The sequence below is a fragment of the Mirounga angustirostris genome, unplaced genomic scaffold (genome assembly GCF_029215605.1).
Source record: "Mirounga angustirostris isolate CCGP_5_RB_7025 unplaced genomic scaffold, mMirAng1.0.hap1 SCAF_5, whole genome shotgun sequence".
Classification (NCBI taxonomy): Eukaryota; Metazoa; Chordata; class Mammalia; order Carnivora; family Phocidae; genus Mirounga; species Mirounga angustirostris.
This window is the reverse complement of record NW_026991713.1, coordinates 176,230,928-176,253,904: the sequence shown is the minus strand read 5'-3', so window position 1 is coordinate 176,253,904 and position 22,977 is coordinate 176,230,928. Positions and strand designations below refer to the sequence as shown.

General features: G+C 59.6%; 2 protein-coding genes across 8 annotated transcripts in view; one reads left to right on the top strand and one right to left on the bottom strand.

Annotated features, from left to right (window-relative positions):
* Nucleotides 1-348: 348 nt before the first annotated feature.
* FSCN1 (fascin actin-bundling protein 1) lies at nt 349-10,192 on the top strand. 2 transcript variants are annotated; one of them, XM_045875876.3, is made up of 5 exons: nt 349-1,310; nt 7,687-7,843; nt 7,941-8,062; nt 8,267-8,434; nt 8,823-10,192. In XM_045875876.3, exons 1-5 carry the CDS (start codon nt 479-481, stop codon nt 9,023-9,025), a joined length of 1,482 nt encoding a protein of 493 aa, XP_045731832.1. In that variant the 5' UTR covers nt 349-478; the 3' UTR covers nt 9,026-10,192. The 2 variants fall into 2 exon arrangements, with proteins under 2 accessions (XP_045731832.1, XP_064449409.1); XM_064593339.1 differs by having other exon boundaries at nt 8,792-9,116.
* RNF216 (ring finger protein 216) overlaps nt 9,290-22,977 on the bottom strand; it is a 155,626-nt gene continuing 141,938 nt past the window's right edge. For 4 of the 6 annotated variants that reach the window (XM_045875869.3, XM_045875871.3, XM_045875872.3 and 1 more), the window contains 2 exons: nt 22,902-22,971; nt 9,290-22,260 (listed from right to left, as the gene is read on the bottom strand). In XM_045875869.3, the coding sequence (XP_045731825.1) occupies nt 21,941-22,260; nt 22,902-22,971 (390 nt within the window). In that variant the 3' untranslated portion in view covers nt 9,290-21,940. Of the gene's footprint in view, nt 22,261-22,901; nt 22,972-22,977 lie in introns of those variants that run through there. The other 2 variants (XR_010412037.1, XR_010412038.1) reach the window with 2 other exon arrangements.

The window sequence follows — 22,977 nt, the reverse complement described above, 5'->3', positions numbered from 1 at the left end:
GGGCCTTTGCGGTCTCCGTCACAACCTCAAACCCTTCCTCCCCGCCAGCTTAGGATGGGGGGCCTCCGACGGGTCCCGAGCTCCGGGTGGATCCTCAGGCCGCGGCGCTGCGGGGGGGGGGGGGGCCTGGCACTGGGGGGCAGGGGGCGGCGGCGCGAGGCGGGGGCTCTGCAGAGGCCGGCCGTGCAGAACCGGGCACGTGCAGAGCGGCGCCGCCACCCCGCGCCCCTCGGGTCCCCGCGCGGCGCGCTCCCTGCGCCCCCTCCCCCGCCGAGCCCCGGGGCGGGGCGGGGGCGGGGCCTCGCGGCGCTGACGTCACCCCGCCTAGAAAGGGGCTCGCGCGCCGCGGGCCGGCTTTGTGGAGCGCTGCGGAGGGTGCGCGCCGGGCCGCGGTCGCGAACAAAGGAGCAGGGCGCCGCCGCGGGGACCCGCCACCGACCTCCCGGGCCGCTCCGGGGCCCTCCCGCCCGCCGCCACCATGACCGCCAACGGCACTGCCGAGGCCGTGCAGATCCAGTTCGGCCTCATCAACTGCGGCAACAAGTACCTGACGGCCGAGGCGTTCGGGTTCAAGGTGAACGCGTCGGCCAGCAGCCTGAAGAAGAAGCAGATCTGGACGCTGGAGCAGCCGCCCGACGAGGCGGGCAGCGCGGCCGTGTGCCTGCGCAGCCACCTGGGCCGCTACCTGGCGGCGGACAAGGACGGCAACGTGACCTGCGAGCGCGAGGTGCCCGGCGCCGACTGCCGCTTTCTCATCGTGGCGCACGACGACGGCCGCTGGTCGCTGCAGTCCGAGGTGCACCGGCGTTACTTCGGCGGCACGGAGGACCGCCTGTCGTGCTTCGCGCAGAGCGTGTCGCCGGCCGAGAAGTGGAGCGTGCACATCGCCATGCACCCGCAGGTCAACATCTACAGCCTGACCCGCAAGCGCTACGCGCACCTGAGCGCGCGGCCGGCGGACGAGATCGCGGTGGACCGCGACGTGCCCTGGGGCGTCGACTCGCTCATCACGCTGGCCTTCCAGGACCAGCGCTACAGCGTGCAGACCGCCGACCACCGCTTCCTGCGCCACGACGGGCGCCTGGTGGCGCGCCCCGAGCCCGCCACCGGCTACACGCTCGAGTTCCGCTCCGGCAAGGTGGCCTTCCGCGACTGCGAGGGCCGCTACCTGGCGCCGTCGGGGCCCAGCGGCACGCTCAAGGCGGGCAAGGCCACCAAGGTGGGCAAGGACGAGCTCTTCGCCCTGGAACAGAGCTGCGCCCAGGTCGTGCTGCAGGCGGCCAACGAGAGGAACGTGTCCACGCGTCAGGGTGAGTGGGGACGCCGCCCCCCTCCTCTCGCGGTCGGTGCACAAAGCGCACGCCACCCCCGCACCTCCAGCCTCCCGCCCTTTCTCGCCCGCGGCGCTGCTACAATACTTAGCGACGCCGGGTGCGCCCCCGCTAGGCGCGCCGGCCACCCCGCCTCGACGCCGGACGTGCGCTTGGGCCCGGAGGAGGGGGCGAGGGGTGGGGCCTTGCCCATCCGGGGGCGCCGCTGCACGCCCCCACCCCGCGTTGGGGTTGCGGCTCCCTCGGCCCCGCGTAGGTGCCGCCCTATGTGCCACCCTCCGAACCCCCCGCCTAGGACTCCTCACGCGCGCCGAGCCCGCGGATCGCCCGGCGCAGCCCCGGGTTGGGGGGAACGCCCCTCCCCCCTTTCCTCGTGCCCCTCCCTCGTCGGCGGGCCTGCAGCTCACGGGCGGAGGCGAGGGTCGCTGTGCCCGCGGGGCGCACCCCCACCCCCTACGGCCTTCGCAGCGCAGGCGGGATGGGGGAGCCTTTGATCTCCGCAGGGTGCGCTTCCACCTTCCAGCCCTCCGGGCCTTTCTTCACCTCCACTTGCAGCCCCGAGGGGTCGGCCTCTGCTGGGGGGTGCTTCCCGTGTGTCTGCCCTTCCCCCCCAGCCCCTCCTCCCGCGTCTGCCCCTTGCTCGAGGCCGCGGCCTTTGTGAGCAGGGGGGCGGGCTCCTCCGGAGGGCCCTCCCTCGCCCCCTTTGTCCTGCTTGGTCTTTGCAGATGGGAAAACCAGATGCGGAGGGGCGGGGGAGGGGATCGGTTTTCTGCAGTCCCCTCTGTTGAGGACCCCCCGCGCTGTCCCCGGCCTAGTGCCCCGGTCCGGAGCTTCTCCTGGAGGCAGCCTCCCCGTCCTCGCGGCCGGGTCCCGGGACGGCGTGGCGCGGAGGGCGCCCTGCCAGGAACCCCGCCCAGCTCCCGCCGCACGTCTCGGGTCTGGTGCGCTCTGCTCTGCGGGCGTGGGGAAGGCGGACTTAGCGTGGGCCGAGAGACCCCGGCCCGCCTCCCTCGGGAAGCCCCTACCCTCGAGTGAACCCAACCCCAAGTGTCCCGCCTGGAACAATTGACTGCAGCTCGCTTCGTCCTTTCCCGGGCCTCCTGCTGGCCTGGCCATTTCCTACCGGCCTGCGCGCCAGAAGTGAGCCCCCCCCTCTTTCCCTTCTTAGATTCTCCCCCTGGGCGGTTTCTCTTCCTTCTGGCGCCCTCGTCCCTCCTTTGGCAAGGAAGACAGTTGATTCTTTGCAGCCGGAGGCCCCACTGGAGGGACCTGTGGGGGTCTTGCTCTGCTGAGTGGGAAGTTGAGCCCCAGAGTCTGGAGATGGCTTGGTGGGAGCTCAATCAGTGCCGTCCTCCTGGTGGAGTGGACTTCCCTGCCTTCATCCTGATGGCTACCCTCCTGATTGTGGGCGGGGACTGTGGAGAGGGGCTTGCAGCCCCATGGCACTGGGGGTGGAGGTCCGGTGGGGTAACGGCTGTTTTGTGCCTGAGTTTGCTGATTGATTTGGGCAGTATTATTTCAGTTGTACAGATGAGCCTTTTGGCCCAGAGAGGTGAAGCCATTTGCCCAAGGTCACACAGCAAGAAAGCAACATGCAGAACTGGGTCTGTTTTACTACAGAATAGGCTCTTTTCTGACACCCCCTCCCCCCGCCCCCATGCCTCCCAGCCTCCAGGGCACAGCGCCCGCCCCCCCCCCCCCCCCCGCGTTGGTGGGGCGGGACTCCTCACCTGTTTAGCAAACGTTGAGCCCCTACCAGGTGAGACATGTTCATTGGTGAACGAATGAGTATATGTGCCTGGACCGTTCTCTGTTGTAGCTGATGTTCTTGGGACATGATCAGCATCCCAGAGGTGTCAAGCAAAGGCCTGGGGGTCCAGAAAGTACATCAGGATCTCAGATTAGACTGTGGGGTGGGGGAGACACTTCTGAAGAGGACACTGGAGCTGACCTGAAAGATGAATACAAGATAGCATGTATCAGGCCTGTGGAATAGTGTTACAGGCAAAACAGGCACAGCTTGTGCAAAGGCCCTGAGGCAGGGAGGAGCAGAAAGCCCAGCATGGCTGAGAAGGAGCTTGTGAGGTTGGTAGGTGGGACTGGAACCGCCAGTGGGGCCACCAGACCCATGATGGGCACTCACCCATGCAGGCATGCTGCGTGCCTGCTGGGCTGCATCCAGTGTCTTCCTTGGGGAAGACGAGGAGGAGCGGGTGGACCTGGCCCCAGCCCTTGAGGCCAGGAAGAGCCGAGCGAGTCTGGGCAGATGCCGTCTCCTCTTTATTAGCACTTGCTGGAAGTGTCACGGTGTGATTCAGGCTGATGGGGCAGGGGGAGCCCGAAATTGGGCCAGGAGAAGTGTTGGCTCATCTCTGAGTTTAAAGGTACAAAGAACTGGGGGAGGGGCCTTTGGGGGCTGAGATTGGGGCTCTTTGGGCCTCGGATCTTGGGGTCCTCATCTTGTTCTCAGGTTAGCTGACCCCAGGGCTTCCTGGTGGGATGGAAGACCAGAGGACCTGCAGCCGCTATGGGGTTGGGGGCGTGTCTCAGAGGCCATTTTGGACGGGCCTGCGTGGCAAAGGAGGTGGTGTCTATGCTTCTGACACATGTTGGGAAAAGCCAGCCAGGAAGGAGGAGGATCCTGGGCTTAGCTGGCGGGGGGCGGGGGGGAATGTGAATCATGCCCACAGGCTTGCACAGGCCTGCCTGGTGGGGGTGGGGTGTTCCCTGCTGACGCTGCAACCTGCTCTCTGGCCTCAGTTTCCCCATCTGTAAAGGGCCGGCCCCGGGACGCCCTGGGCTAATTCTTTGAGCCAGGCTTTGTTTCTGGGAAGGGGGCCATCTCTGCCACCAGGGCGTGGGGTCCTGGTGCCTGAGGACTGATGTGACAGGCAGGTGGAATCCATGTGAGCACGTCACTGGTGAGGGCCTGGCTTGGGCAGGGATGAAGGATGGCAGGGTGGCTGGGTGAGCAGCACTTCCCAGCCAGGTGGGGTGTGTCCCTCCCCCGCCTTGCTCCTTGGAAGTCTCGCCTGTTCTGGACTCTGGCCATGCTGGGTCCGCATTTCCCACTTGGTCTCTCAGCCTCCATGTGCCTGGCCAGCTGTGCCCTGGGGCTCCATGCTCAGGAAGCGCCCTGTTCCAGCCACTCAGAGGCACTCAGAGGCCAGGCTGGCCGGCTGGCTGAGAAAAGGGCTGGTCAGGCTGGGCTTTGCAGGATGTGTAAGAGCTCTCCTGAAGAGGCAGGGCATTTGCGGTAATTCACGCCCTAATTCTTGTGCAGGGATGGGGGAAGGATCTGAGGTGGTCACGTAGTGGAAAGAGGGCGGAGGGGAGGGGAGGCCACAGAAGCTTCCAGGCCCCTTCCCCTAAACTGAATGGGGTGTTGGGGAGTGCCTCTTTTGGACCAACCGGGGCAATTTGGAAACTGCTAAGGCTGAGGGGGATGGAGTGCCCTCTCTGAGCCACCATAGGGAATGGCTCAGAGGCTGGCGACAGGAAAAGCTATGAGGCAGAGGGACAGGCAGGGCGGGGGGAAGCGGGGGTGGGGGGAGGCAGGAGATGAGCTTCTTCCAGCCCCGCATCTGCCTCCCCGGGGTTCCTGTGGGCCTGTGACTCAGTGCGGCTGCTGCAGTTGATGAAAAGAAAAATCCCAAAGAAAAGCCTGTTCCCATAGTAACCCAGCTCTAATTAGAGACTCCAAGGCCAAGTGGGGCCTTTCCTGCCTGGGCAGGGCCTTGGAGCCAGGAGGGGCTCTGCTGGATGTTGGGGAGACACCCCCCCATACCCCTTCCTGTTGGGGTCGGAAGACCTGGTGTCAGCTTGACACCAGGGCCCTGAATCCTTCCAACCTCCTGGCAGAATGGAGAGACCCTTTTGATAGACAGGCATGCGAGCTGAGTGAGGGGAAGGCTCGCCGAGGGTGCCTGGCCCCCACTTTGGGTGGCTCCCTGGATGGCCCAGGCCTTCTCATCAGACCATGTCCAGGACTGGACACGAGCAGCCGATGGGGTCTGAGCAGCCGAGCAGAGGGCCACGGCTGTGGGGCCCTGGGCGTGGCCTCCCTCTGTTCCCCTGTGGGAAGAGCAGGTCAGTGTGGATTCCGTGGGAGCATGGGGCTACTCCTGGCTGAGTCTCCGAGAAGGAGCCTCCTGACTTCGTGCTTACCTCTGGCTAGAGATTGGACTTCTAATCCAGGTTCCTTTCCTGCTCTTTTGCCCCTTTCTCTGGAGATCCCCCTCTGTCCTGTCTGCTGCCAGAGTGTGCCCGGAGGGGCCTTTCCTCTTGTCTCTGCCCTCCTTCCAGTCAGCCAGCACACCGCACATTGGGCAGGTGATGCCATGGGGCTGGGGTGGGCTAGCTCATACAGTGGGGCATGTCTGCCAGCTTTTGGGGACTCTGGCCTCAAAAGCTTGTGCTCCCCAGAGTGGCCTTTTATGATGGTTCCATTCTTGGTGGCTTGGCTACCCGGGGGCCCAGTCTCTGTTGACCCTCATCTTTACTGGGGGTGTGATGGTGGGTCTGACTCACTACCTGCCTCCCAGTAGTCAGCAGATCCTTGACATCAGGGCTAAGGGGGCCCAGTGGGCCTGGAGGCTTGAGCCCAAGGGGTTCTGAGAGGAGCTAGCTGTTCAGGGCCCCGGGTCCGCCAGTCCATAGAGAGAGCATGGGAGGAGGCCTGAGTCTGCCCACTTCCCCTCCTGAGGCTCACCAGCACTCATCACTTTCTCTCTGGGTGACCTTGGGAAGGACATACCACCTCTGCTTCATTCTCCTTCGTGAAGTGGAGGTGAAGGTCCCCACCCCCTGGTGCTGATCGGGCCCTCAGCTTGGTGGTGGAGAACTATGGGTGGGTCTCGGGTGGGGAACCAGGGCTCCCCCATCCACCAGCCTCCATCTGCTCATCGGAAGGGCCACCTGCCACCCCCCACTGTGGTCCCGTCTTCTAAAGGTGTCCAGACCCGAACGGTGACACACTTTCAAGCCCCGAGTCTGGGCGGCCAGCAGAGTGGGCAGGTGTCCCTGCTGTTTCGGTTCTTAGAACCCAGGCACTTGGGGAATGTGAATTTGTTCTGTTGGAACCAAATATCCTACTTCCAGGTTGTTAGCTGGAAGAGGCAACGCAGATGGGGCCCCAGAGATCAGCTGCTGGGCAGCAGCGTGTGGGAGCATGGAAGCCCCCTCTGGTCACATCAGATGATTTAGGGACAGGGAAACGTGTGTGAGCATGTTGCTTAGATCATCTGTAAGTCGTGATCTGCGGCGTGCATGCACTTTGAGGTAGAGAAAATGCGTGTTTGCACTGGGGAAAAGGCGAGGAGGGTGTGTTCACCGCCGTTTGCCGTGTGTTCTGGGGTGCAGTGGGCGTGGGGGTATGTGTGACTCTCCCTGCCCCCCCATCCCCCGCAGAGAGCACAGGCGGGGAGGGGCAGAGGGAGAGGGAGAGAGACTCTCAAGCAGGCTCCAAGCTCAGCGCGGAGACTCGGCGCTCTGTCGCACGACTCAGATCATGATCTGAGCCGAAATCAAGAGTCGGGCGCTTAACCAATTGAGCCACCCAGGTGCCCCGTGTGACTCCATTTTTATGCATTTATGAGTTTTGTAAATTTTCTGAAATGAACGTATGCTATTATATTTTACTCTTTTTTTTTTTTTAAGATTTTATTTATTTATTTGATAGAGAGAGACACAGCGAGAGAGGGAACACAAGCAGGGGGAGTGGGAGACGGAGAAGCAGGTTCCCGCTGAGCGGGGAGCCCGATGAGGGGCTCGATCCCTGGACCCTGGGATCACGACCTGAGCCGAAGGCAGACGCTCAATGACCGAGCCACCCAGGCGCCCCTGTATTTTACTCTTAATTTTTACACACATACAGGAACAGGATGGATATAATCTCTTGATTTCCCCCAAATGCGATATTCTGCAGTCTAGCTCCATCTGTCTTATATTCATTGTTTTTGATTGTGTTTCAAGCAAATCCCCGACATCGAGGCATTTCGTCTCGAGATGTTTGTTGGTATCTGAAAAATGAGGCCATTTTCTTACATAACTACAATATGATTAACAATAATTAATCCTTAATATTTAATCCTGGTCCATGTTAAGATTCTCCTGATTTGTTCTAGAATGTCTTTGTGCAGATGGTTTGTTGGGAGGTATTCTAGCATCCGAGAAAATGATGTGAGGGCGGACGGAGCCAGCCTTGGTCCTTGCCTGGCCCTGCCTGGGGTCTGGGCTCCTACTCCCTGATGTGGAGGCTGAGGGGTCTTGGCAGTGGTGTGTGAGGGCAGGGCTGTGGGTCGGCCCCAACTCAGGGTGTGGGGGTCCCTGTGCCAGTCGGAAGCTCTCCCCGCAGGTATGGACCTGTCAGCCAATCAGGACGAGGAGACCGACCAGGAGACTTTCCAGCTGGAGATCGACCGCGACACCAAAAAGTGCGCCTTCCGCACTCACACGGGAAAGTACTGGACGCTGACAGCCACTGGGGGCGTGCAGTCCACTGCCTCCACCAAGTGAGTGCCCCGCCGCTGCGCCCCAGGCTGGCCTTTCCCGGGGGTCGGGGCCTGGGGACCTGGGGCAGCCCCGCCTGACCCTTCCTGACACCCCCAGGAACGTCAGCTGCTATTTCGACATCGAGTGGCGTGATCGGCGGATCACACTGCGTGCGTCCAATGGCAAGTTTGTGACGGCCAAGAAGAACGGGCAGTTGGCTGCCTCGGTAGAGACAGCAGGTAGCCACCCGTGGGCGCACCCCACTGCCGGGTTCTCTGGAGGGTCTGCCCGCCTCATAGTCACTCACCGACATCCCCCCCTTGCCATCCCAGGGATGACATGCTGGGGGACCCCAGACTCCCGGCTCGCTCGCTCTGAGCCACGCCCTGATCATCCCAGCCCCACCCTGTGAGACTCACCGCCCCTCCCCTTTCCTGGGACAGGGGACTCGGAGCTCTTCCTCATGAAGCTCATCAACCGTCCCATCATCGTGTTCCGCGGGGAGCACGGCTTCATCGGCTGCCGCAAGGTCACGGGCACCCTGGATGCAAACCGCTCTAGCTATGACGTCTTCCAGCTGGAGTTCAGTGACGGTGCCTACAACATCAAAGGTGGGTTCTGAGGGGGGCAGCTCCAGGGGGCCACAGGGATTGAAGCTCTTGTCCTACTTCGGGGCTCAGCCTGGCCGCCCTGTGACTTGGCTCTGGGGACAGACATCCTGTGGCCAGCAGGCCCCTTTCCCTCTTTGTGTAGGAGGGAGGACCCCCAAGCTATAGAAGGAGGAGCAGAGCAGAGAGGGAGACCAGATTCTGGAAAGGGAGGGTGGGCAGGGAAGGTGTCCCACACCTGAGTTGTGGGACTTAAAGTCTGGGTGGGGGGAAGGGGCGCGGACCCCCGTCCAGCAGGGGTGGGAGGCTTGGGTGGGCATCCCACAGAAACCACCCCGACTCCAGAAGCCGTGATTGCAGGCTGGGGCCTGATGGGTCTCACCGCCCCCAGACTCCACAGGCAAGTACTGGACAGTGGGCAGCGACTCTTCGGTCACCAGCAGCAGTGACACCCCCGTGGACTTCTTCTTCGAATTCTGTGACTACAACAAGGTGGCCATCAAGGTGGGCGGGCGCTACCTGAAGGGGGACCACGCAGGCGTCCTGAAGGCCTGCGCCGAGACCATCGAGCCAGCCACTCTCTGGGAGTACTAGCCGCCAGCGCCCCGTCCCCGCCCTGCCCAGACCCTTCTGCTAATAACTCTCTTCTCCAGGTGGGCTCCAGCGTGGTGGCGAGCCCCTTGCCTTTCAAACTGGAAACCCAGAGAAAACGGTGCCCCCACCTCTTGCCCCGTGCCTGGTCCTTGGCGGGATCTCAGATCCTTCTGTCCTCTCTTCTCTGCCGTGGGCGAGGCTGGCACCCCTTTCTTCTGACCTCAGACGACTCTGAGCCTTATTTCCCCAAAGTGGCCGAAGAGAGTGGGGGTGGGGGAGGGCTGGGAGGCCTTCCCGAGCCCCTGGGCCTGGTGGGGTAACTGGAATCTCCTGCCCCCTCCCGAGAGCCTCTGCCCCCCACTTCCCCGGAACTGGGTGCCTGCCCCCAGCCTATCGGGGCCCCCCCCGGTCGGTGCACCACCCCTGCGTCGGGGAAGGCCGCGAGAGGGGGAGGGGGCAATACCAGCATGTACCGGCTGCTTGCCCCCCTGCACCAAGCGGGCCTGCCCACTGCACACCCGCCCTGGGCTGGGGCCCTGCTGTCTCTCTTCTTTTCACCCTGGCCTGACTGGAAGCAGAAAATGACCAAATCAGTATTTTTTTTTTTTTTTTAAATGGAGCATTATCGCTGCAGGCACCCAGGCAAGCTTGGTGGTAGTAGCCACGAGTGATCTTCAAGGGGTATTGTGGGGGAATCTCGAAACAGCATCTCTGGGCGTTGGTGCCCTCCTTGTCTGCTAGCTGTGGGGGGTGCAGGGTGCTTCCCTGAATCTGGAACCTGCCCCTACCTCCTTGGGGGACCTCGCTGGCCCCCTCCCTCCTGCCTGCCCAGGCCTATGTCCCCATCTGGTTGGTGCTGAGCCCCTCACCGCCTCAGCCAGAGCCCCCGGTGTGATCGGTGCTCCCTGTCCGACTGGACTCCTCGGGTCTCGGGGTGGGATGAAGCTGGGCATCGCCCTCCACCGGGAGCCCCATGGGGAGCCCCCAGGCCCCTGGCTCCCAGCCCTGCCCCTGCCAGCCCCCCTCTCCCCCACCAGTTCATCTCTGCCATGCATCTCACTCTGGGTGTCTTGGTCTTTTATTTTTTGTAAGTGTCATTTGTATAACTAAATGCCCATGATAGTAGCTTCAGACTGGAAAAGCAAAATAAAATAATGCGAGTGTGCAGCCCTGAGCTGGTCTGTGTGTATCTTGGGGATGAAAGTGGGTGGGGTTGGGGTGGGCCCAGGGTCCCGTGGGTGCTCTGAGCAGCCTGGACATCCCTAGGCGTGGAGGAGGGCCCTGCAAGGGGTGGACCCTGACCCGAGACCTGCCCGGGGCCACCAGTGTCCCAAGTACATAGAGCTTCCGGGTAGGGAGGCGGCTGAATCTGGTTCCACAACCTCCTGCCTCCAATATTTGGAGCCTGCAACAGGCATGCACTTAGGCTGGGCATGTGAACTGCAGGACTGTGTGCATAGGAGGTAGAGCTCAAGGTAATACGAACCCACAGATCCAGCTTCTTCCTCCTGCCTCCACGGATGCACCTTGACCAGAACTTGGAATTACGGGGCCCTCCTCACACACTGCAAGAGGCCCCAGACAGTAGGCTCAGGTCCCCCAGGGGCTGGGATTGCATGGTCCGAGGGGCCCTCTGAGGACCGGCACAGAGATGGGTGCAGATCCTGGAAGGAGTCCGCTGGATGGGCTAAGCTTGGGGGCCAGGATGGGTGCCTCCATCAAAGCAAGACCCCCAGGCTCAGCCCCGGGAGCTGGGGGGCGCTTCTCCGTCTGGCAGACAAGACCCTGAGGAAGTTGCCAGCCCTGAACCCACCCCGCGTTCTCGGCCCCTGGCAGACCTCCACGTGGCCAGCCCTGCAGGGACCGCAGGGTCTCACTTAAGCCAGAACTTCCCAAGGGGTAGCGCTGTTCCATCTTATAGAGGAGGAGACCGAGGTTCAGAGCAGCAAGGCACAGCCTCGCGGGTGGAGCGCGGCGGCCCACGGGTGTCCACTAAGCAGACGGTGACTGAGGGCAACAGAGGATGGATGCGGACGTGAGGGGGGCAGCGCCAGGTCCTGGGGTGGGGCCCGGTGGGGGAGGGGGCTGGAGCGAATTTGCTCCCACCTTGGGGCCCGAGCGGTGAGCGGAAGCGCTGATTGGCTGCTGGTGATGAAACCGGGATGCCTGCGCTGTGATTGGTGGTCCCTGGAGGCGGGAGTCTAGAGATTGACAAGGGCAGATGGCGCCACAAAGGGCTGTTGGGGCCCCAGCGGGGTCCTGGCGACCAGTCCCCCACCCCTGTTAAAGCCAGGCTGGAAGCCAGAAAAGTCTCAATGACGTGGAAGGAACAGATGAATCCGCTGGAGCCAAGTTCTTCCAGACCATGGGGGATGGGGGGAGGCACACTGCAAGGGGTTCGGGGAGGAGGGGGGAGCCCAGTCGGGCAGTTGGAGATCCTGCGGGGTGAGGTGGTTCCCTGCGATGCCCGGGAGAGCCCCGCCCACGGAGCTGGAAAGAACTGCCCTGGAATGACCCCGGGGTCCCCTCGCCGAATCCGAGCCTAGGCCGAGCTAGGCGCAGATTCTGAATTCCATTTGTTCCGCAAAAAGGCACCTGCCACGGGGCTGCGCGTTCTGGGGGCTGTGGGTGACTAGCGCACGGCGTATTTGGGGAGATGATCACACCTAGGGAAAGAGGGCAGTACAAGGGACTGGAAGGACAGTCTGGGCAGAGGGAACAGCGTAAGCAAAGGCCCGGCAGGAGGAAGCCAGGCGGAGCCTCCTCGGGTGGTAGCTGGAGACTCGGTTTGAGCAAGTGAGGCTGGTTGTGTCCAGACCCACCCGGAGGCAACGGGCGTCTTCAGAAGGGGGGTAGACTCTCCTGTGGGCACATGTGGAACATCTGGGGGACCACCAGCCTCCCTCCTGCATTCCAGGGCTCCCCATTTCTGGGTCTTTCCAGACCTTCGTGTCCATCTGTCCAAAACAGGCTCTGGGGCCGGGGCTTGGATTCCAGAGCGGGATAGGCCGCTCTAGCTCCTGCCAGAAGAAGCTTCCTCAGTTTCCCCATTCATAAGGGCCTGGCCCATTATATGTGGCCCTGCAGACACATGGGTTTATGCACATTAGTGGGCGTGTGCACATGTGAACAGAGTCCTGTGCACACAGAGACATATGTGGGTGCACAGGCACAGACATGCTCATGGACACACACACACCAGCTTCCGGTAACAATGAACTGAGTACTGACCGCTCACAGCGGGGCCTGGCCTCTGCACCTCAGGGGTGCCCACCCCCTCCATTCGCCCAAACCCTGGCGGGCAAGTCTTCCTCACCTCCAGTTGTGAAGCTGGGTCCCCTCCAAGCCTGCCATGGAGTGTGAGCAAGAGTCCAGCCTCCCATTGCTCAGATGGGGAAACTGAGACCTAGTGGATGCCCAGTGAGCCTGGGCAGGGGCAGTGGTGCTCTGAGTTACACGTCACAGTTAATTGTGAGCCCCAAAGATCACAATTGAAGGAAAAATATTCAACGAAATTTATAAGGAAGAAAAAAGAGAGACAAGCGTTCTTCCCTCGCATGGGGCACAAGAAGGCTGCAGACCAAGCGGCTTCAGGCAGGCTGGAAACAGCGGTGTATCCAGAATGCACAGGCCATCCCAGGGCAGCACCCCCAGTCCTGGGGCCTCCCCATTCCTGTCTGCTGGGGTCCCCGCAGGCGTGGCCCTGTAGGACCCTTCTTGGGATGGGACCCCAAGCCCTGCAGGGGGGCCGTGGAGCTGTCCCTCTGGTGGGGGAGGCCTCTGAGCTTCCCAAGCGTGTCTCCATGGGACACCCCTGCCAAGTAGGTCCCCTCCCCAGTTCAGGCTCCTCCCCTGTTTATTTCTGGGGAGACCTCAGTGGAGGACACCCCAGAGCTGGCTGGGCCCCACTTCCTCCAGGGTCAGAGCAGCCTCTTCCAGAACTGGGAGGGATGACAGGTGACCTCCAATGACCTCACACTGAAGCATAATGTAGGTGAAGCTGCAGAGGGATCTGGACTCTCTGGGGACCCTCTGTCCTCAGTTTCCCCCATTTGAGCAATGGACAAATGGTTCCTAGGGCAAGACTGTCCAGCTGGAGGAGGGGCTCTGAGACCCCTGGGACAGCGAAAGAAGGGAGCCTGGAGAAGCCCCCCTCCCCAAGACATGCCTGGGAGGGGAGGGGCAGGGTGGGTCAGGTGGAGAATTTGGCCTGAGGCCCAAGCCCCTTCATGGGGCCCCTGGGTTTAACCAGGAGGAGGCTGATCCTCCAGGAGATGTAATAATCGAGACAAAAGCTGAACAGACATTGGGGAGGGGTCTGCACTCCTCTCCTCCCTCCCTGGGACCCAGGCCTGACCCGCAGATGGGAGGAGAAGACCCACCTTCCAGGCACCTCCAACTGGTGCCAGGCACTGGCAGGTGCTCTGACAGGGTTACTACTTTATCATTGTTGTTAGTTTAAGAATTAAGGTAATAAAAGCATAGAATCTGGTGTCAGAGGATGCCCCAGCCCCAGCCCCCTCCCGACACCCCCCCGGGTTAAACACTGTTGGCAGTGTCTTTGACTCGTCCAGAAAATCTTATTTTTATGTAAAGTATTCATATACAGCCCTTGCTATGTGCCAGGTACTCACCCCTTGTTAACTCAGTCCCTGTGATGCGCTGAATTTTGTCCCCCTGAGATTCATGTGCTGAGGCTGGACCGCCCAGCACCTCCTGACGTGATTGTGCGCGGAGACAGGGTATTTCAGGAGATGATTACAATTTAAATAGGTCACTGAGGTGAGCCCCACTCCGATCTGACAGTGTCCTGGTAAGAAGAGATTAGGAGGCAAATGTGCCCAGAGGGAAGGCGGGAGGCTGTGGACAGAGGCCTGGGTAGGCCCCCGCCCGCTGCCCCCAGATCTGGGACTGCCGGCCTCCAGGGCCGGGAGCAAAGGTGCTACGTTGTGGCGCCCCAGCCCACGACTGCGACTACCAGCCCCACTTACTGCTGCAGGAATTGAGGCTCAGGGAGGTTAGGTAAGTTGCTCCCAGCTTGGGTGCAGCTGGGATTTATATATAAAAACGTAACCCGTCTATGCAAGCACACGCAAACTCATCCTCATGTGATTGGTTCCCCCAGCAGCAGACACGCACATTCAAGGCCAAGTGGCCTATTTGGGAGGTGACCCCAGGACACAGGGAGGGGGGAACGTGAGCCGGTGGTGCACACAGTACTCGTCCTTCTGTGACCGGCTTGTCTGACGTGGGCCCGTGTCTGCGAGGTTCACCTGCGGCGTGGCGTGGGTCGGAGTTTTCTTCCTTGTCACGGCTGACTTGTGTTCCGCGGGATGGACGGATGCACATGCCACTCCCCCCCACGGACGCTGGCTTGCTTCCAGCTTTTGGCGCTTGAGAACATGCCGCTGCAAACCAGGGGTACAAATCTCTGAGGCCTTGCTTTCTGTTCTTTTGGGTTTACACCCCAAAGTGGCCTTGCTGCTTCATATGGTCATTCCAACTTCGTTTTTTCGAGCAACCTCCATACACTGTTTTGCATAGTGGCTGCACCTCTTTACATCTCCAGCAACAGTGAGCCGGGGGTTGTATTTTGCTTTTTTGCACACTCGGGATCGTGTGCTCCCACGGCCCCCTCCCTTCAGTTGTCACGACACACGTGTGTTTTCCTTACCGACGCAGGTAGAACTCGCTCCGGCTTCTCGAGGTTTACCCTGTCCCATCCCATCCAGTCCACCTTGTGCCCCAGTCACGGACACTCACGTCCGTTCTCCCTTGTTCTGAGCAGCACATGCTGCTGAACGGAACGACGGTGGGCGGGAGACGCTTTACAAGGCTCTGGGGGAAATTTCTGGAAGGGCAATTCTTAAGTCACTTGACATTTTGATAGATGGGGCCAGATCGCCTCCCCAAAGACCCTCCCCACCCTGCCCAGCTGTTGGATGAGTGTGTCTTCACGTTCTTCCCCTCCTGGATGGAATCGTTCTGGAAGCTTCTTGCCAGGCTGAGGTGAAAGCAAGTGCGCTGCATAGGTCAGAAGTGCAAGGGTCACCTCCTACGGGTTAGTCCGTGCTAACGGGGAGCTCCTAAGCTGGGCGGGGCCTCTCCACCTCCTCTTCCTGCCCACTTGGCTTCCTTCTTCCCCAGAGAACCACTGGCAGACTTGGGGGGTATAAATGAAAGCCACCACATTTCCCAGGGCCCCAGATAAAGTCTCCCCCAAGAGCTGGTCCCTGGTCCCTGCAGCTGCAGGTGGGCCTGTAGGAGCTCCACAGTGGCCCATGCTGTGACCGGCTGCTCCCCACCTGGCCCCAGGGCCTCCCCAGAAGGCCCCCGTCTGCAGACCCCGAGCAGCCTGTCCGGCTGCTTCATCCTTCGCACCTTTGCCCTGCGGATCCTTGGCCTCCCCAAGTTCTCAGGTCTCTCTCCTCCACGCAGGGAGGCCACCAGTCTCTGCCAGGCTTCTGCCACTCAGGCTACCCAGCCCAACCCTTCCCTTTTACAGATGGGGAAACTGAGGCTCCAGCTAGCAGGTGGAAAAGCACTCGCTCACATTTTCTGATTCCAAACACAATGAAGCTGACATTTGTGTGGCTACCGTAGGTCACACTGTGTCTTCCCCTACAGTAGCTCACTGAGTGTCCTAAAGACCCCCTTCTGAGGGGTGTATTTCTGGTGTCATTTCACAGATTTACTTTTCCAGCAACTATTTCCTGAGCACCCCGGGCCCTGACCGGGTGCCAGAGACGCAGAGCCGAGCTGAATGGTGCTCCTGGTCCTCAGGGAAGGCAGGCCTGGTGGAGACTGTTCCACAGTAGGGAATGGGCCTGAGATGGCTAGTGTCTCGGGAGGACAGGCACAGAGGACTGGGCCGAGGCTCACAGCCGGGAACAGCACAGCTGGGCAGGAACCGTGTGCCCGCACGTCCTTCAGTGCCCCCGGCCTCCAGGATGTTCCAGGCTTCCTTTTTGGCTTTGTTCCCCATCAGAGGCGAGAGAAAGGAGATGTCTGTGGGGGAGGCGTCAAGAGTCGCCAGAGGTCCGAGGCTGAGCACGTGAGGGTGGCCACGTGGGGGAGCCATGCGGGCCGTCCACTCTGAGCCCCAGGCCCAGGCCTCCCTAGAGCCCCAGTGGGTGGCCCCCGAAGCCCATCAGGGCCTCCAGCAGGTCACGGAGATGTGTGCCGCCTGCGGAGCATCCTTCCTTGGAGCTATGAGCACGTGTTCACCCTATGGACATGGTGACCCTTGTAACTCATGTGCTTTTCCACGTGAGCTGCCGGGAAGGGGGCCAGGCCGCCTGACTTCAGAGCCCCACTTCCTGCGCTGTGTTTAATACTGTAGCTTTGCTTCTGTTCCAGTTCGGTTTTCTGCTTGTTCTCGATCATGGGTATTTTTTGGTAAGTGGCCTCAATCTTGACAAAAGAGGAGAGAGAGGGAGAACCAGACTTGGGGCAGAGAAAGGAGAGACTGAGAGCCCCTTGAGAAGGCTGCGGCCCTGGTCTCCCTGCTGTGATGTGCTGGGCCCAGGTGCACTGCCCCCCTCTCCCAGGCTGTGAACGCCACTCGCCCGGTGCTTGGTTCGGGGCAAGCGGGCAGTGGCACAGCCCCAGACGCACCACGGACGAGGGCAGGTGGACGGGGGACTGGACCTGCGGAGTGGTGAGGGGCAGCCATCCGGGGATGTGCCTGGGTCTGAAGCCGGACCCGCCTCTGGGAGTGGATGCCAAAGGGCAGCGGGAAGGGGACCCGACAACAAGCTCTTTTCCGGCTTTCTCGGTGCTGTAATTGTCCCCACTTTGCTTCAAGCAGCTGGCTGCAGTGACCTTCCCGGGGCCCTGCAGCGCTGCACCTGCAGAACCCACAGAATGGCCTCGGGCCCAGTGCGCCACCCCCACTTAGGGAAGAGGCAGGTTCCGGTGATCCCGGTGGCCCTGGTGACAGCCTGTGCTGGCTCCACGCCCCTCTCGTGAGGGTCTTAACTGGCATCATCTAGGGCAAAGCCAAGCCTAAGCGATGATCAGTTCTGGACTGCCTGCCAAGACGTGCTGATGAAGGGGGAGGAAGCAAGGAGAGGAGTTGCTTCCGACTTAATCCTGAGAGGGAAGACCCACAGATGGGGTTTTAGGTGGGGCCATGTCCCCCGGGGGTCATGAGAACAAAGAACAGCAGGCTGGACAGGGGCAGCTGTGCACCAGCCTGCAGAAACGTGATTCCAAGAAGCCCAAAGAGAAGGTTTACAAGCCTGCAGCAAGAGGTTCTAAAAGAAGGCTAATTAAAAACGGTATTTTGGAAGCACTTGCTCATACCTTGCTAATGCTCATGATAGGATGCAAACCTGCACATCTGGTTTACTGGTTTTGTGAGACATTATATATATCACAGAGCAGAACGACCTGGAAGGAAATGCATCAAAAAAAATATTATCAGTAGGGGCGGCTGAGTGGCTCATTGGGGTAAGCATGCGACTCTTGATTTCCCCTCAGGTCATGATCTCAGAGTCGTGAGATTGAGCCCCGCATCAGGTCCTGCAATCAACGCGGAGTCAGCTTGAGATTCTCTTTCTCTGCCCCTTCCCCCCCTTGCGTGCTCTCCAATAAATAGATCTTAAAAAATATCAGTAGCTACCTTCAGATAACAAAGCACTTTTGTCTTGATCCTTTTCTGTGTTTTCAAATTTTTTTTAAAACCTATGTTAAGTGGCCAATGTGTATACGTATATGTCACTTCAAGGATGGAAAATAAGTTTGGACAGTGCAATTACAAAAGCACCTGACCTAAACAGCAGTTCCTTCTAAAGGAAGATGTGTCCATTCAAGTGTCCCCATGAGGTCAGATTCCAGGAGGCGGGTCTTAGGACAGCCGAGGGACCGTGGCAACGATGTGCCAACGAAGGGTAAGAACACAGGCCAGGACGGGTGGGTTGACACTGCTTTGTCAAGGAATCTGGCAAAAGACATAGAAATACACACCCCCATCCTTTTTTTTTTTTTTTTAAGATTTTATGTGACAGAGATAGTGAGAGCAGGAACACAAGCAGGGGGTGAGGGAGAGGAAGCAGGCTTCCCGTGGAGCAGGGAGCCCGATGTGGGGCTCGATCCCAGGACCCTGGGATCACGACCTGAGTTGAAGGCAGATGCTTAACGGCTGAACCACCCAGGTGCCCCTCACCCCCATCCTTTATGCACAACTCCGCTCCCGGAAAATACATCTTTTGAAACATCCAAGCAGGTGCTCACCAAGGTGTGGAAGGGTGGCAGGAAGTGCGAAGCACCCCTATCGTCCATCAGGATGGCACAAAAAGAACCAATCAGACCCAGGGGGGCATTCCTGGTTGCAAAGAGAGAAAAGTCCCATTTTGAAAGGTGCAGAATCACCTTTTTAAGTAGGCTCCACGCCAAACATGGGGCTTGAACTCACGACCCTGGGAATGCAGGTAACTTTTTTTTTTTTTTAAAGACTTTATTTATTTATTCATGAGAGACAGAGAGAGAGAGAGAGAGGCAGAGGGAGAAGCAGGCTCCCAAGGAGCAGGAAGCCCGATGCGGGGCTCGATCCCAGGACCCTGAGATCATGACCTGAGCCGAAGGCAGACGCTTAACCATCTGAGCCACCCAGGCGCCCATGCAGGTAACTTCTGTCTTGGATTTATTTCAGTACATTTTCAGAAATGCACACACAAAAAAAAGGGGGGGGGGGACGCATCACTCAATAAAGCTGCAAATAGCAGGACAGGATAGCCCACGTTTTATCAGAACGTTGAGCAGTTTGAGCCCAAGGGTGCTGGGGTCTGCCAGCCTGGCTCACAGCAGGGCTGCTGGGGATTCTGATGGGGAGGGCTGTGCCCGAGGAAGGTGGCCCCAGTCAGACACTCTGTTCTCAGGAACTTGATCTCCTGGTCTTAAAGGAGGACACGAGCTTCCTCCCATTTCACCCAACCTTCGCCTGGTCCAGCCTCTGCAGGTCGCTCTCCAGGCAAGTTGGTGGCTTGCTGCCCAGGCCTGGAAGAGGGGTTGAGCACTTTCTGGAAGGGGATTCTGTGCCAAAAACAACAAAAAACCCCCTTGTGCCCAAGTGGGCCTCGGTAGCCACCCAAGCAGGGTCAGCATGAGACATCACCTGATCTTCCTTCTGGGGAAGGGAGATGGGGGTCTCACTTCTCCTCGCAGCTCTCCAGCGGCAGCTGACGTCCACTCCCAGGGAGCAGTGGCATCGTAGGCCCAATCACTCCCTGGGAATCTATCGCCTGTGTGCGCAGCCCCTGTAACTTCATGGGGGTGGAGGGGCCTGCCCGGTAGTGCCGTGTGGACAGACAAAACCGGAAGGAGCATAGTGCACAAACATTTATTTACAAAAAGTCCAAGTTACATATGATACAGACTTTTTACACACAGTAGTTTAAACAGAATTATTTTGAAGTATTTTACTACCAGAAGGTACAGAAAAAAATTTAATAAACTAATCATTTTTGCTATTTTTATACAAAGTGACAGGTCATGCACACTTTTTTTTTTTTAAGTTTTAAAATCTTTTGCTAAGTGCAAATACTAGATTCCTCTCTCCAGTTTAAGGCAAGTAGAACGGGACTGTTGCTGGGCAGTCTCTGGCTTGGGGGAGCAAACACTGTGGCCCAGAGAGGGTAAGATGCCAGGCTGCCTCTGGGATTCCTGCCTTGTCCCTGCCACTGGCTGGTCTCTGTGGGTCTCCTGTCCTTATACCTTGCAGCCACTTGCTGGCTTGTTTGTCAGAGGATTAAGGCCCCTTCTCCCCTGAACTCTCACTAGTGCAGTCTGCTTCTCAAGAAGCCTGGGGTCCTCTGGGACACAGGCACCTAGAGGGTCGCTTCACAGACAGGTGGGACCTCATGCTAGTGTCAGAACTCGTGGCAACGACCTTCCCCCAAACAGCAACTATGCTGCTGTGGGCCTGGGAGCTGCTCCACAGTCCAGTGCAGGGAGGATCGTCAGAAACCGGGGGTCCTCAGATCCCTAGCAGCTGCGTGTGGCTAGAACAGCCAGAATTCATCTCAAAGGGCAAGTCCTCAGTTTGGCTTTGGGGGAAACCAATTATTCTGGTCTCTTCCTTTCCTGTGTCAGGGGATCTTCACATGCCACCCACCTGGGGCCTGCCCTTTCGGCTGCCCAAAGCGCCCCACGGAACCTTGTACCCTGGCTACAGAACAGAGGTGAACTGGTTTGTTCCCTCCTTGGATGAACTGGCTCAGGGGGCCCAGGAGGTTCTGGTGTGTCCCATTTGGTGGGACATCCGCTGGAAGCTCAACCGCTCTGAGACCCTCCTCACCTTGGGGATGCATGGGGACCATGCTGTAAAGGTACTTAGACCTGTCACTGTGCCCTGCAGTGCACCCCCAGAGGACTCTGCAAAGCCCTCCCCTGGAGGAAAAGCAGGAGGAAGAATGGGCAACTTAGCAGATTTCTCCCCATTTTAATCCTTGAAATACATGAGAAACTGATGGCAGTGGGTGCCTGCACACAAGAACGCATGGTCCTGGGGCATGGTCCCCAGAGATGGGGGGTTGGTCATTAGGCTCACCCTTCTGAGGTCTGTGCACAGGTGCTGGGAACTTCTGGGAACTCCACAGACACCAGAGATACAGCAGCAGTGACAGAGACCAATACTGGGCAGCCAGGCAGGGTCACTCCCCATGGAGGCCTCTGTTCTGCAGAGTGGCTAGCGATGGGGCAGAGCCTCGGGTGGGCTGGGGCTGCACAGGGAAAGGTGAGTGGGAAGGGGCAGGAACCCCCATGCCGACCCGGAGCTAGACTCACCTGGCCGTGGGCAGGGGCAGCTCCACGGGTGGGTGCCGGGTGTAGTCTGGGTCCTCTTATCCCCCCGTGGAAACCCACTGCCACCACCAAACCTTAGGGGAGAAGCTGCTCATTACCTGACAACTGGGCTACCTGGGAGAGCCACCAAGCCTGTCACAGCCACCTCGAAAGGACCTTTTGTTTGGCAAGATTCAGGACCATCTAGCACTCATTGGCTGCCTGGTGTGGGGTAACGGATTTGACTTTCTAAGAAAGAGACTGAACGAGAGAAACTCTAGTAGGCCACAGAAAACCCAGCAAGTTCAAAGTGAGTAAATGGCAAATATTTCTTTAAACTACAAAACAGAACTGACAGCATGAGATGGCTCTCTGTGGTCTCATCTGAGTGGGCCAAGGACAAGAAGAGACCTGAACAGTCACGGTGGTGGTGGCCTGGGGTTCTGGATTTGGAGAATACAGTCTGCAGCCTCCCCACCCTGAGCGGTGCCCCCAGGCCTGGGGACGTGGTTCTGCCACCGCCTCACTGGGACCAACTAACCTGGAGCAGCAGGGTGCACTCACTCTGGGTGGGCCGCAGCACTGGGGTGGGGGTGGGGGGAGAACTCAGCCTTCACAACATGGTTCAGATGGCTTAGCTCTCTCCGAACTGGGACTTCGGCTTTATCACCAATCAGACTATACTGCGGTAAGGAAGGCCTACGTGGTTAACTGAGAGACTTGTGAGGTCTGCCAGGGGGAGGGGAGGGGACGGACACAAACACTTCCCTCGTCACTGTCTGCAGGGACAGGGCTGACAGAGAGGGGATACCTTGTGGTGAGGGTCCCTGCACTGCTGCTCGGACAGTGGAACTCTCCAGGGAGGCCCTACTGGCCCTTATCACTGGTCCAGCAAGTGTCAGACCAATCCTTTTACAGGCACCTGAGGGCACTGGCCTGCCGGCCGCTCAAGGGACAGTAGCCCTTCCCAGGAAGGAGCAGGAAAAACGCCAACCTATCGAGAGCCAAGTGCACGATCCCCATTCAGAAGGCATGGCCTTGGGGGCGAGGCGGGAATCTATGGAACCCCGGCCCTGCACAGGCTGGGCTGCTCAGCGGCGGGCTCTGGGGAGGAGGCAGGACACAGAGCTGTCAGAAGCGATGCCGTGGCTGCGGACCAAAGTGCATAGGCAGGTTGTGCTCCAGCGGCACGTGGACGGGAGCGAAGTCGTAGTTGACGCGCACATTGGGCAGAGGGGGCACGTAGGGCGCTGGGACGGGGCCCATGTTGAGAGGGAAATTGTTGAACATGGGCCGGACAGGCGGCAGGGGGAAGGGGGGGTGCACAAAGGCATAGGGGGGGATCTGTGGCTGGTGCAGGTTCTGCGGGACGGGCCTCGGCAGGGCTTCGATCCTCTGGACTTTCTCTGGAGGCTTCTCCAAGGGGGGCCCGATGCGTTTGAAGGTGTTCTCTGAACAGGACATGGGATTTAGTAGAGAAAACAAAACCAACTGTGCTTGATGTGGGTTGGGACCAAGGCTGCATATCCTGACCTCAGTCCCACTTGCCCCAAGCTGAGAGCCTAGAGCATGAGACCAGGCCAGGCATGTCTGACCTTCAGCATCATTCTTACTTACGGACACAGGAGGGGTGGCCAGGCCACAAAGAGGCCAATGAATGTGTGCATGTGCACCAACCCCCCTCAGCTGTCTAAGTGTTAACTCAGTGATCACCCTGGAGAGTGGTGGATTCCATGGGAGACTTTCCTTCAGAGCCAGGGCCTGGGGGCCACTCTCAGAAACTCCATTTCATTCCTTTGTGACCTCAGAGAGGCCAGGGTGGGCCTACTGTCTTTTTAGTCCAGTGTGGGTTCTGTCTGCCTCCTAAGCTCAAACCCACCCCTTGGGACCCCCTGACTATCAAGGGGATACTGAAACTCCCCTATGCTTTCACAGCCTCTTGCCACTGGGAGCTGGATGGATGCCTGGGCGGCCCCGGTGGGCTGGACGGCCAGCCATGAAGCCCACCCCCCGCATGGAGTGCTCCGGGCCCCCCCCACCCCCCCAACAGGGATCGCCCCAAGCATGGGGCCCGTGCTGGGGGGGTGCTTGCCTCCAGTCTTTCTCTTCTGCTCCTCTTCAGCCTCCTTCTGGATCTCCTCAATTAGCTTCTCATCATCTTCCTAGAA

What these genes read in the sequence shown, in the direction of transcription:
- FSCN1 (XM_045875876.3), top strand. Translation starts at nt 479, where the DNA reads ATGACCGCCAACGGCACTGCCGAGGCCGTGCAGATCCAGTTCGGCCTC. An exon ending in CAGTCCACTGCCTCCACCAA is followed by an intron (nt 7,844 to 7,940) that starts GTGAGTGCCCCG and finishes TGACACCCCCAG; the next exon opens with GAACGTCAGCTGCTATTTCG. An exon ending in CGGTGCCTACAACATCAAAG is followed by an intron (nt 8,435 to 8,822) that starts GTGGGTTCTGAG and finishes CACCGCCCCCAG; the next exon opens with ACTCCACAGGCAAGTACTGG.